We start from the raw sequence: 13,124 nt of genomic DNA, 5'->3' as shown, positions 1-13,124 counted from the left end.
ATCCCTAAATATTTGTGTTTCCTTCTAGAAATTACTCAGGGCGTAATACCCCAGACATGATTTTGTCAATAAGATGGTCACTGAAGCGTTCACAACTCAGTCACGTGACACAGACGCATGAGGGCGTATGTTCGTGACGTCATGGAACAGCGGAACGTTCGTAGAATCCACTTGTTTTCATACCTGTTTTGCTCATCGATTGTTTTCGATAACTGTGATCAACCAATCAGAGCTGTCCTTCGGTGATCTAACAGGCCAACCAGCTGTATATAAGGCAAGAGGTTTCAGAGGAGCGTAAGTAACAACCAACAGTTCTAGTAGTAACATTTGATAGCACTTGCTGGACGACGAAGGACAGGGTTTGAAGGCATATGAAATCCACGATGCACCTTTTATGGCTTTGTTCAGTATTTTTTGTGCAACTTGCAGCTTTACCACTTTTTGATGAAATCCCACATGGATCTTGTAAGTGTTTATTTCAATTGTCTTTTACCTTTCTATTCTTAATCAACCAATGCTACATTGATATTATTTAAAACATTTGGAATAATTTCAAAAGCATCTTAAAACTGTTATGCCTTCGTGTTCCGATCATTGCATTACTTGTGATCTTAATGCTATTGAAAAGTTTACCCTTGGAGTTTGATGCTTTGAAATCTAATAACACAATTCAGTTATATGAATCTCAGGTTCGATTTTTATTTACATTGGCTTTTAAACATGCTTTCAAAAATAAATTCCTCCGATGTTTTTTCTTGTAATAATTACAATGTTTCTGTATTCACTAAATTAAGAAAATTGAGAACATTAAAATGTGATGTTACACTCAAATTACACATTATCAAATGACAAAGACACCAACCACTAATCTACCTAAATGCTTAGATGAACATGCAATGTTTGAGATGTATAAATGATGTGTGTATGTTGTAATATTTACATTATTTACAATGTTTTGTCATGTACATCAGAGGTGACCCTACAACGACACTGGCTAGTCAATATATCAATTATTTGACATATCACGACGATTTGCTGCTTGAACTTTTTGTGTATGTCTGAATAGTCAATCAATCAACCTCAGCCTAAGCCAATAGAAAACAAGCAACACCAAGGTCGCATTCTATACATAGTTCATACTCTTAATGTGAAGAAACAGTCCATTACATGAATATACATGAGGTAACGCAGCCTCTCGCGTGTCGTGCCCCAACGCTAATCCTAAATTCCATGCAGTTAATATCAGATGTGTGAACATCAACATACCCTTAACCATAAACATGAGACATGAAACATGTCTTCTCAGAGTGACGTCTTTCTCAACGTCATTAATGTTTGTCTAGTTTAAATAAGGTCATTTTGCCTTGCATACATAATGTTACCACTGACAAAAGAAAATTTGTTTAGCTAAGACCACTGAGAAAACATTATTTGTAGCATTATAGTATTTAAACATGCCAATATCTCAACATAAACTGAAGGGCAGAAACAAAGTATACTATTTCAAATTGGATTTGACCAGAAACGTTAAAAAAGTGTTACTAGACTGAACAGTTGCCGAGACACTGCAAACGTAAGGTCCAAAACATAACTATGTTGCCAGTATCAAATACACCACCATCGACTAACCATTTCTTGTTTGTTTCATTTTGAGTCATCATCAAACATGGGTGCATACCTTCTTTTGCGCGGCAGTTTAGTTAATATTCCATTAATGATAGACATTACAATTGAAAACCGACATGACAGTACAAGAACTTCAGACATAGCGGGTGCTACTGGACGAACGATATTGGCGTTCAAATGTTACCATAACAATTATTCCTTCACGATTAATTGAATTAAATTAGAAGTTGCTTTTCCAATTATATATATGTAATACTGTTATCAATTTGTGTGTTCATCTTGCAGTAAAAGCAAAGATCGAGCTTGATAGAAATGCTGCCTCCAGAGCCAAACGCTCGACAGCTGATGAGCTGCCCTCCTTTCTACATCTTCGAGTGAAGGCTGAGGGTAAAGACGTACCCCTGAGGCTACGACGAACACCCGCGATACGATCCACTGTCCTCAGTCTTGACGGGCTGCGGGATCACACTTTGAACACACAGGTAATAATTATTCCTGTGACATGTAAAATATTCATTATTCCACCTGGACTGTTGTCTCCAAATGCCAACATTTGCTGTAAAGTTACGTTGGATGTTCTAACTCCACCTTGCAGGATTCAAGAGTATCGAAATCTCTAATTGTCCATTAATTTCGTTAATAAACCAAATGTGAACATTAATATTGTTATTATAGACTGAGCAAATCAACATCTTAATTATATTTCTGAAGTCAGACTCATGTATGCTCAACATATATCTCATGCTGCCTCGCTCACATTCTACAAAACTGGAACCTTATTTCAGAATGCTGGCGTTTACACCGACCGCGAAAGTGGCGCCTCCCTCGTGGTCAAGAAACGATCGGCAGGAGAAGAGACATATGATGTGGTCAGTTCTCATTGTTTTCACTTCAAGTAGGTTTTTGTTTGTTTGTTGTTTAACGCCGCACTCAGCAATATTCCAGCTATATGACGGCGGTCTGTAAACTAATCGAGTCTGTACCAGACAATCCAGTGATTAACATCATGAGCATCGATCCACGCAATTGGGATCGATGACATGCATCAACCAAGCCAGGGAGCCTGACCACCCAATCCCGTTAGTCGCCTCTTACGACAAGCATAGTCACCTTTTACGGCAAGCATGGGTTGCTGAAGACCTATTCTACCCCGGAATCTTCACGGGTCCAGTAGAATGTGTGTCACTTTCAGGTTGTGCACTAAGAGTGTCACTTCAAGTAGGACATGACGACATAATCCTACTTAAACTAATAGTTAATACAATGCCGTTATTGAGTTTTTTGTATCCCCACGACGTTTAATAATAATAATAATGTCGTTATTGTTATTATTTAATCTGTAATTAATTATAACAACAACGACAAAACTCTTTCAATAATCATAACAAATCTCTCAATGTACGATTCCTACTATAGCATAAGCGTGTGTTTATTAATTACTATCAAATAGTAATGTTACCAAGTGCTTAGTTGACCTTCTTATTTGCATAAACATGTAATTTATTGAGAAATGTTTATCTTTGATGGCCAGGAGGGTAGCCTGGTGTTGGACGGCCAGGAAGTAAACATTGTACCACTCAACCGCTTCAGAAGAGAGAATGGTGATGCTGGTGATCATGTGATTCACAAGAATGTCGAGAATGTGAATAACACGGGGGATGCCATCCCCAACCCTAACCCTCTCCGTGAGTCTCCTTCAGTATTCACTTACAGTGTGTAGACATAGTTGGGCCTGGCCTCAGTGTCCATTGTATACATGGGTCAGCCCATTTACATGTAAATTGTTCGCTTTTTAGCCTTTAAAAGGTGCCTCGGGGTTCCCCGGAGGAGATCGAAAGCACACATACAGGTATTATTCTGATAACAAAGCAACATATCGCTCGACATGTTAAGATGACGATGTTGGGGTGAAATGCATAAGTTTCAAATAAATCAAAGCAAGTGAAATCATAAAAAGAAAGAAAGAAAAAGATAGATCTTTCATTTCAGAAAGATGTCAAAAATATGTGCCTCAACCGAGGGTGTATTTACCACATTCACCTGAAACATACATTCAAGGTTACCAAGGACTCTTCCAACTAAACGGACCATATTCTTCAATTAATTAGTTCTTTCCCCATGTAAATTTAATTTGAAGAGAAAATTAGTCTTTCATCAGCATCTCAAGGGTTTCTTCATACATTTCAGCGCCTAATCCCCCTAGCAACGACCAAGATGAAGATGTGAGGAGGAGACGCCAGGTAGACCAACACATTGTGGAGGTCATTTTTGTCGTCGATGCCAGGGATTTCGAGAGGTATGTACAAATACTTGGCTAAAGATAAATATACCCTGGATACCCTTCCACACGATGCTGGAATGCGGGGATGTAACTGAAATGTTCTTATAAACTCAACGCACTCACTATAACACTATTTAATGTATTTCAGATGGACTGAAAAACTTCAGACAACACAGGCGGATGTTCTCAGTCAAATGAACCTGTACTATACCGCCGTAGCTGCATCGGTAAGACCACTTCGTTCTTATATTTAGGGGGGCGGTCGGGTAGCCTAGTTGTTAAAGTGTTCGCTCGTCACGCCGAAGACCCGGGTTCGATTTCCGACATGGGTACAATGTGTGAAGTCCATTTCTGGTGTCTCCCGCCGTGATATTGCTGGAATATTGCTAAAAGCGGGGTGAAATCAAACTCACTCACTCAATCTTATATTTAGGGGTAATACATCTTGACATGACAAGCGTAAACGGACCCGAAAGAAAACTGGTTCGGCGATAATATATTTTTAATACGACCAATAACACTCAAACTTCACTACCACTGTTAATATTTTAATTTAATATGTTGTTGTGTTTTTCTTGTAGATGAACGATCGTTTCGTTAATGTCCAAAGTGTTCCTGGTTCAACTCTGAGTATTGCCATTGAGGTTACAGAGATTCGAATAATTACGGTAAGAGAACTCAATTTTCACATTCCCCTGCTTAGGTATTCAAAACTTGGTTCTGATTTGTTCAATCCAAATGTGTAAATTGTATCTTACAATTAACTGAAGAGTATGCATGGATCATCTTTCATATTGTACTTCTATGTTCCTCATGACATTGTTGACCGCCTCCGTGGTCTAATGGTAGAGCGTCCGCCCGAAGAGCGGAAGGTCCGGGGTTCGATCCCCAGCCGCGTCATACCAAAAGACGTTAAAAGATGGTACTTGTTGTTACCCTGTCTGGCGCTCGGCATTAAGGGTCTAAAACAAGGACTGGTCGGCTCAGAGTCAGTATACTGTGTCTGAGTGGGGTATTCATGTTAAACTGCGGCATGGTATCTCAGTGTGCTAGCACTATAAATCGGGATCTTGTTATCTGGATTCGCATATAATTACGTTGCCAGAAGCGGTTCTATATGCACCCAGGGAAAGCAACCCTTATTTGATGCTCTTCTATCACATAAACCAGAAAACGTATCTTGCAGGATCCAGCTTTGTCCAACTTCACCAGCGCCTCCGGCGACAGCGCCACCAACCTGTTGGATTCCGAGACTGCTCTTAACCAATTCAAAAGTTGGGTTGAAGCCCAGGATTTTACCAGCCTACCCAAGAACGATCATTACATGTTGTTTTCCGGGTAAGCAATAATATCAGTCTATCGTCATACTACATTCCGCCCAAATAGTACGGCCATGAACATTAACGTCTAATAAACAATGTCGCCGGCTTTCCTTTCTGTCTTTAGACATGACACCCATGGCCTATAACATGGCGGCATAGTAAGGAAATGCAAGGAACCAAACTTCACACCTCTGCAACACGAAATGCATTCATTCAGTGGTCAATATTTCCCCCTCTTAATAAAGCCTTGATTTGTGATTTTTCAGGTATGACTTGTCAAATGCTGGAAATTCTGGACGAACAGGTAAGAATGATTTTAATACAGAATGTCATATTTATAGTTAGTAAGTATGGGCATTTTGGATTAGTTGAGAAAATTAAGATGCAAGACTCCACCCAGTACAATCGTCAATTCTGCTTTTAAAACTTTTTGTGACCTAGGAGGGACGTGCAGGGGATAACATCTGGTATATAACACCTAACTAAATAAATAAAGTATTGAATGAAATGATATTTCGTGGAAAAGAGCAACAAACGTATGAAAGTAAACATTTGTTTTGTTTGATCCAGGTGTCGCGCTGAGTGAGTCAGTTTGTGAGAGAGACTCCGTCTCTGTTGTTGAAAACAGTTTCGCAGGAGCTACACCCGCTACCGCTGCCCATGAACTGGGACACAGGTATGAGATGCTTTGTCTACAGATTTAGACATAATGTGTGAGTCAGATGGGTTTTGTGTTGCTTCATCAGCATGTCACAGCGGGCAAAACCAAGAATTGTACCCACGTGTGGAATCGAACCAAGAAATGAATCAAATGAGCTAATTGAGCTAATTGTTAACGGTTTTAAAATCATGTTCTTTGGACGATGTTCGACTCTGTTTTGAATAAACCATTTCATGTGCAACAAGACGGTTGTTACAGTACGTTTTTACGGTGTCCGTAGACGAGTGCAATCGCGCGGTCCGTTTGTGTGATTGCAACAACAACATGAACTAGCTTCCCTCAAACAAAACACAAACAACATAACATCACCTGCAGACGTTCTGACAACATGTGTCTGTTTCAGTCTCAACGGCGACCACGACGGTGAGGATAGCGCCGTCTCTTGCACAGAGAGCAACTTCATCATGGCGTCTATACTGCAGTTCGTAACTCGCGACACCAGCTCCAGGCCATGGACGTGGACACCCTGCTCAGTCAGCAGCTTTGCTGAGTATCTCGGACGTGCAAGGTGAGTGTTCATATCCAAGAGTTGTTTCAATGTTAAGCGGCATACTATGATAGCTCCTCGTGAAGTAGATGTTCGGGCGAGCCAGCCATCTATAGCACTGCAATTCGCTGTGCAGAATGTCGTCACTTAGTCGTGTCTGATTATTATTCTTAGGTTGTCGACCGCCTCCGTGGTCTAATGGTAGAGCGTCCGCCCAAAAAGAGTTAAAAAATGGTACTTGCTGTTACCCTGTCTGGCGCTCGGCGTTAAGGGGCTAAAACAAGGACTGGTCGGCTCGGAGTCAGTATACTGTGTCTGAGTGGGGTATTCATGTTAAACTGCGGCATGGTATCTCAGTGAGCTAGCACTATAAATCAGCATCAGTCCGGACTCGTACAAGCAGCCACACGAACACACACACGTACATGCACGGAGATGCTTTACTTATCCCCGACATGAAATTGTAAAATGATGCTCATGCTGTCAATTACTGGATTGTCTGGTCCAAGCATGATTATTTACAGACTGCAGTCATATCAGCTGGAATATCGCTGAGCTCGACGTTAAACAACAAACAAGCAAATAAACAAACAACATGAAATGAAACCCGTCTTTTGTGTTTCAGTGTTACCTGCACCAAAGAAGACAACGTTGCGTCCAGCGTCGACTTCAGCAGTGTGAGATACGGTCAGCAGTACTCGCCCGACCAGCAGTGCCAGAACAACGTCGGAGCGGACTTCTGCAGGGTGAGTAGAACACAAGCTGATTAAGTCAAACTAATAATTAGAGTGTAATGATTTCATGAGAAGCTACCTTGAAAACATGTCTAACCATTCGTGACCGAAAGTCATAATGGTTCCGTGTTAAATACAAACCATTAAGTATTATATCTTTAATGCTCTAGAACTAAAGGTGACAAAACCATGTCTACAATTATAAGAAGTTCATTGTACGATTCCGACAATATCATAAGAACAAGTGTCTGGAAATAGAAAATCTACCCATACTTTTCTGATAAAACTATTTTAAATTCAATAAAGTGGTTGATTTGCAATAGTTCAATATAAGAAGGTTGTATGAGCTTTTACTAACATCAAATTTAGATACAAACCTCATTATATATCAAAATGTTCTTGATCAACATCACTAGAGCGTAATACTGCATGTATATTATGATTCAATTACATACTTGTAATAGTTTTGATATACTTATTCGATAAATATATTGACATAACAGAACTCTGTCACGAAAAATAATTTTTGGGTACATTTGAAAGTGGAAGTTGATTTAAGTGTCCCATAACGTCATGTTGCAGCCTGCGTACAACGGAACCACATACGATAGCCTCTGCTACATCATGTGGTGTTACCTGCCCGGCTCCACCAATCAGTGCACGGCTATGTACCCCATGGAATACACCACGTGCGGTAACAAAAAGGTAGGAATTAAATACCAGTGTGTGTATTCGTGTCGCGCAGAGGTCGTAACGTTGCTGGGAACACAAAAGCTGCAACTGTTTTTGTTAATGCTTCTCTTAGGGATTGTTTTTTTCGAAAGGCATTTAAATTAAGTGGACGAAATAAAAGTAGAAGTTAAAGTCTAAAATCTTGGTAGAGTACAATGAATATTTCAAGGATTTAATGTGTATTGTCTGTCTAGTAAAATACATGTTTAAATGACTAGTCAAAAGATAACTACCATTACCAAATGACCTTTAATAAGTTCATAGAAAAAGGAAGCTGTCCGCATACTATTTATCTATTCTACTTTTGTTAAAGTTAATCAAATAATTTAACAAACCGAATCAGGTCGTTCCGTTATATCATGGTACCATCACACTCATTAACGCTCAAACGTTGGTTGAATTGGGTTCGCTTCTGACATTGGCTTCAGCCTTAATCACTCCTTATTCTTGGTGTTGTGTCTCTGGTGTATACATATTATACTTGCAAGTGGTATTTTGTGTTGTTAAATGAACCTTTGTGTTCGTGAAAGTTGGTATTGAAAGATATATGGCGACATAACTGACTGTACATTGATCCGTTTCTATTACAGTGGTGTGTTCAAGGACAGTGCGTGGCGGACCCAGCTGCCCCGGCGGCTTATGGTGAGTGTTACATATCGCTAAACCAATTTAACCATGATAATGGATAATACACCATTCTTATTGATCAGAGGTTTCAAATCACATAAGTTTTAAATTTGAAACTTCACCCTTCATTCGGTTTTTAAATATGGCGCTGTATATAGCGAAAACATCCAAGGTAGATGAATCTAAATAATTTATATACAGTGTGGCCAGTCAAAATCCAGTCTTAATGTACATAATTAAAGTAAATATGGATAATCAACATTGAATTTCGTAAAACCAAACATGATTCCACACGGTGAATCCAGTCCCCCATGCTTGTAACAGCCAACCAGAAAGAATCAGGTGGTTGCACCCTGTCCTTGTTTGTACCTTGAGCTACTGGTTTGTCTGCCCCGGAGTGGTTTATTTACAGCCCGCCATGCTTTTGCAGGTGTATTTGTGTTACGTAAAACGATATTCACTCTTTCATGTATTGAAGCTATCATTATGACGCACTGCATAACACATATGCCCTTTGCCTACCGGCTCTGACTCAGCTGCTTTTCTCCTGCAGATGACTGTCCCCACGGAGATGACACCAAGTTCTCCTGCAGCAGTGGTATCTGCTCCCAGTTGACCCAGCAGACCAGAGAGCAGTACTGCTGTGAAACGTGTAATGCAAACCCTACAACTGTAGGCCCAACAACTAGTGCTACAACAACTAGCCCCACAACTAGTGCTACGACAAGTGCAACGACTAGCGCAACCACTAGTGCAACCACTAGCGCAACAACAAGTGCAACCACTAGCGCAACGACAAGTGCAACCACAAGCGCAACAACAAGTGCAACCACTAGCCCAACAACTAGCGCAACGACAAGTGCGACCACTAGTGCAACCACTAGCGCAACAACAAGTGCAACAACTAGCCCAACAACTAGCGCAACGACAAGTGCGACCACTAGTGCAATCACTAGCGCAACGACAAGTGCAACAACTAGCCCAACAACTAGCGCAACGACAAGTGCAACCACTAGTCCGACAACAAGTGCAACCACTAGCGCAACGACAAGTGCAACCACTAGCGCAACGACAAGTGCAACAACTAGCCCAACAACTAGCGCAACGACAAGTGCAACCACTAGTCCGACAACAAGTGCAACCACTAGCGCAACGACAAGTGCAACCACTAGCGCAACGACAAGTGCAACCACTAGCCCGACTACGAGTGCAACAACTAGCGCAACAACTAGCCCGACTACAAGTGCAACAACTAGCGCAACAACTAGCCCGACTACGAGTGCAACAACCAGCGCAACCACAAGTCCAACGACGAGTGCAACAACAAGTCCAACAACTAGCGCAACAACTAGTGCAACCACAAGTGCAACAACTAGTGCAACAAGTGCAACAACAAGTCCAACAACAAGTGCAACCACTAGCCCAACAACAAGTCCTACCACGAGCCGGACAACTAGTGCCACAACTACCCCTGATCAAAGTCAGTCCAATAGCGGCGGCAGCTCCAGCGTGGAGAACCGGCCGCCCCAGTTCAACTCCAACTACTGCCGCGTATATCGTTACTACAACTGGTGTTACCAACGCTGGTACCAACCTTGCTGCCGATGGGCTCAACGCCCTCAGAATAACCAGTGGTGGTGGCGTCGTCGTAACAACCGCCGTAACAATGGAGGGAACTTCTTTAACAACGCTCGCAACAACGGCATGAATAACGGCTGGATGCTCATGGGAGGAGATGATGCCTTCGAATTCGACTGGTAACACGGCCTTGAGTGCCTTGCTTTCTGTGATCCGGTCTGGTCAAAAAGTAATTTCGGAAAACTCTGTGATCAATCTTGTTAAATTTAATTAAACCTATTTCTCAACAAAATGTCTTTTGATTAACATAAAAACTGTTTTGTTGAAGTAATTTAAAAGCGTTTGAATCATCCAGATGAAGTATTTTGAAACGTCTTTGTTTTGACTCGGGCCATGCAGACCAAGCGAATCTTTGAATGAAACTGACGATGCATGTCTCAAAACATCCACAATTCTACAGCAAATCCATTTCTGTTTGACTTTTGTTTATAGCCAGTGTGTCCATTACAATATCATTTCTCAATATTTACTCTCATTTACGTTCGTTTTAATTAGAATTAGACCCCAGATGTGGTAAAGAAGGAAGAGTTTGCAAGTAAATCTGGTTGGGAAATAATCATTTTCACATAGTCGTAATCATTATATGTAAATTCCATCTGGGGATGTTGATGATTGTTTCCTCCAGATGATATTGTTTGAAAATATGTGGATACCCGGTAGACATCGACGAAACTTCAAAGTTTCGAGGTATCATGTCAAAATTTAATAACGTGATATATTCTGTAGAAGTTGTAACTTCATAAGTGTTTGAAAAGTATGGTTGTCATTCATCTGAGTGATAAATCCAATATTGTAAACGAGATAAATATCATAGTTTCAGAAGATTTCAACATTGTGTGTATTTGTTCATTGTAAGCACCAGATATGTTTATTAGTTGTACATGTGTATTATTTGGAATTGTTTGCTCAATATGCCTGCCTGTTCGTGTTGTGTACTTCAGATTTGTTTATTTTTATATAATTTAATCTACTCTTGTCACTATCATGAGAATAAACGCCTTATGACAGTAATCTTTGTGAGGAGTCTTTACATGATCGGTTAATCTGGAGATGGGGGCGGTCGGGTAGCCTAGTGGTTAAAGCGTTCGCTCGTCACACCATACCCGGGTTCGATTCCCGACATGGGTACAATGTGTGAAGCCCATTTCTGGTGTCCCCCGCCGTGATATTGCTGGAATATTGCTAAAAGCGGCGTAAAACCATTCTCACTCACTCACTTAATCTGGAGATGCATTCCAGGTTATAATAAAAAATATGTTGAGTTATCCAAAGCTCGAGACAAACGGAATGTTGATATTAAACGACAGGGAACATAAGCATTCTGCACCGGACGTTAACAACACGGTGGGGACACGAGTCCCGTCGAGTAAGGCGCCGTATTCCGTTGAGCAGAGTTGCGTCCCTTAGGGGCTAGAAACCTATGATTGTTGGTCCGAATCCAAGATTCGCCTGGATTATGTTTCTTGATTTATCGGCACGATGCCAGTGTTCGTGGGTGGTTTGAAGTAGTGTACGTTTACGATGGACAACACGTCGGGGTGACCACCCGATCCCGTTAGTCGCCTCTTACGGCAAGCCTGGGCTGCTGAAGACCCATTCTACCCCGGATCTAAAACATCTAGACCTGCATCACTTCGGGTTGTCCTCTCACATCAAGCTGTCATGCCGTGATATTACTGAAATAATAGTGGTGTTAAATCTCACTCACTCACTCATAAATTTGTAGACACGTTGATTGTTTTGGAAATGGATTATGTTTCAAAGTTTTAAGATCGCTTTCCATGAGGTTGTTCTCGAGTTCCATGTTAAAATTCTCTTTCTCGTGTTACTCGACACACATAAAACACAGTGGGTTTAAAATCTCGTTTATTACAAACATGACTTGGGTGATAACATACACGAGTCTACGTGACTGCACTATACATAGATATCTATTCAGTCCATGATTATTCAACAGCTACATAGCCATGGGGTGATATGTATATATTGTTATAATATTTGGGGAAATTTAAACTTGAATAATCAGAACAGACATTAATTCATACAAAAGTGATAAAAAGCATTCTACTACAGCATCACTGCACGCACACACCCCATACCACACACACATCAAATACACACCACGCATACACAGAACCCCACGCGCGCACCCACCAACAGCCGCGCTCACTCCACACACAAACTAGACGAAAAGGCCATATTTCCAAGATCAAAAAGAACGTAAAATAAAAGGTCCTTCCAAACTTCTCATGCGTGGAGAGGCCGCCCACGAAAAGGAATTCTCCCCATTTGGATTTATTGGGTTCTATTTGTTTGACTTTAATTGTGTAGTCTGGAATAATGATGTAACCCAAAACTAATTGAATGGTTAAAATGTAATTACGGTGATGGATAGGTTCGGAATGAACTTATTTCCCCTTTGTTTGGACGATATACAACAAGGTGGAACATCCGTTCAAAATATACCACTATCCAACAATCACTAAAAGAAATATAATCATTCAATTCTAGGAAAAGAAAAGAATTTGGACTTAATTTATTAGATACTGCCACGTTCAGTTAACATATTGCGTAAAATTTCACACCAATCTTATTTTTTACCGAATGTAAATCCTCCAATTCGATTATTCAAATTTTGAAATATATTGTTAAATCTGGCGTCAAAATTATCAAAGAAGCTAAATCGCCGAGGCGCGGGTTGAGGTGGGAAAGGATTCCGGGGTTGAAAAGGGGTTTGGGGTTGAAATGGGGTTTGCGGTTGAAATTGAAAAGGATTTGGGAACAGAAATGGGTTCTGGGGCTGGATAGGGGTTTGAGGTTGAAATGGGTTTTGGGGTGGGAAGGGATTTTGGGGTGGGAAGGGATTTTGGGGTGGGAAAGTGTTCTGCGGCGGGAAAGGGTTCTGTTGGAATATGGTGGGGAAGGGGGGCGGATTTGGCTGGACTGGCGGGAAGAC

General features: G+C 41.0%; 1 protein-coding gene across 2 annotated transcripts; it reads left to right on the top strand.

Moving 5' to 3' along the window:
• The first annotated feature begins 312 nt into the window (after positions 1–312).
• LOC124149472 (streptococcal hemagglutinin-like) lies at positions 313–11,179 on the top strand. 2 transcript variants are annotated; one of them, XM_048394052.1, is made up of 16 exons: positions 313–465; positions 1,912–2,108; positions 2,412–2,495; positions 3,158–3,311; positions 3,814–3,922; positions 4,056–4,134; positions 4,489–4,575; positions 5,094–5,245; positions 5,496–5,533; positions 5,800–5,905; positions 6,294–6,458; positions 7,063–7,183; positions 7,754–7,876; positions 8,494–8,545; positions 9,084–9,722; positions 9,759–11,179. In XM_048394052.1, exons 1-16 carry the CDS (start codon positions 372–374, stop codon positions 10,289–10,291), a joined length of 2,733 nt encoding a protein of 910 aa, XP_048250009.1. In that variant the 5' UTR covers positions 313–371; the 3' UTR covers positions 10,292–11,179. The 2 variants fall into 2 exon arrangements, with proteins under 2 accessions (XP_048250009.1, XP_046377035.2); XM_046521079.2 differs by having other exon boundaries at positions 9,084–11,179.
• The last annotated feature ends 1,945 nt before the right edge of the window (positions 11,180–13,124 follow it).

Source organism: Haliotis rufescens, unplaced genomic scaffold (genome assembly GCF_023055435.1).
Source record: "Haliotis rufescens isolate VD_foot unplaced genomic scaffold, xgHalRufe1.0.p SCAF_1, whole genome shotgun sequence".
In the NCBI taxonomy this organism is placed as follows: Eukaryota; Metazoa; Mollusca; class Gastropoda; order Lepetellida; family Haliotidae; genus Haliotis; species Haliotis rufescens.
Note: the sequence above shows the minus strand (reverse complement) of the source record. Positions and strands in the feature narration are given on the sequence as shown.

Excerpts from the sequence above, each read along its gene's own strand:
- LOC124149472 (XM_046521079.2), top strand. The coding sequence starts at position 372 with ATGAAATCCACGATGCACCTTTTATGGCTTTGTTCAGTATTTTTTGTG. Across the intron at positions 3,312-3,813 it reads CCCCAACCCTAACCCTCTCC|CGCCTAATCCCCCTAGCAAC; the intron begins GTGAGTCTCCTT and ends CATACATTTCAG. Across the intron at positions 7,184-7,753 it reads TCGGAGCGGACTTCTGCAGG|CCTGCGTACAACGGAACCAC; the intron begins GTGAGTAGAACA and ends GTCATGTTGCAG.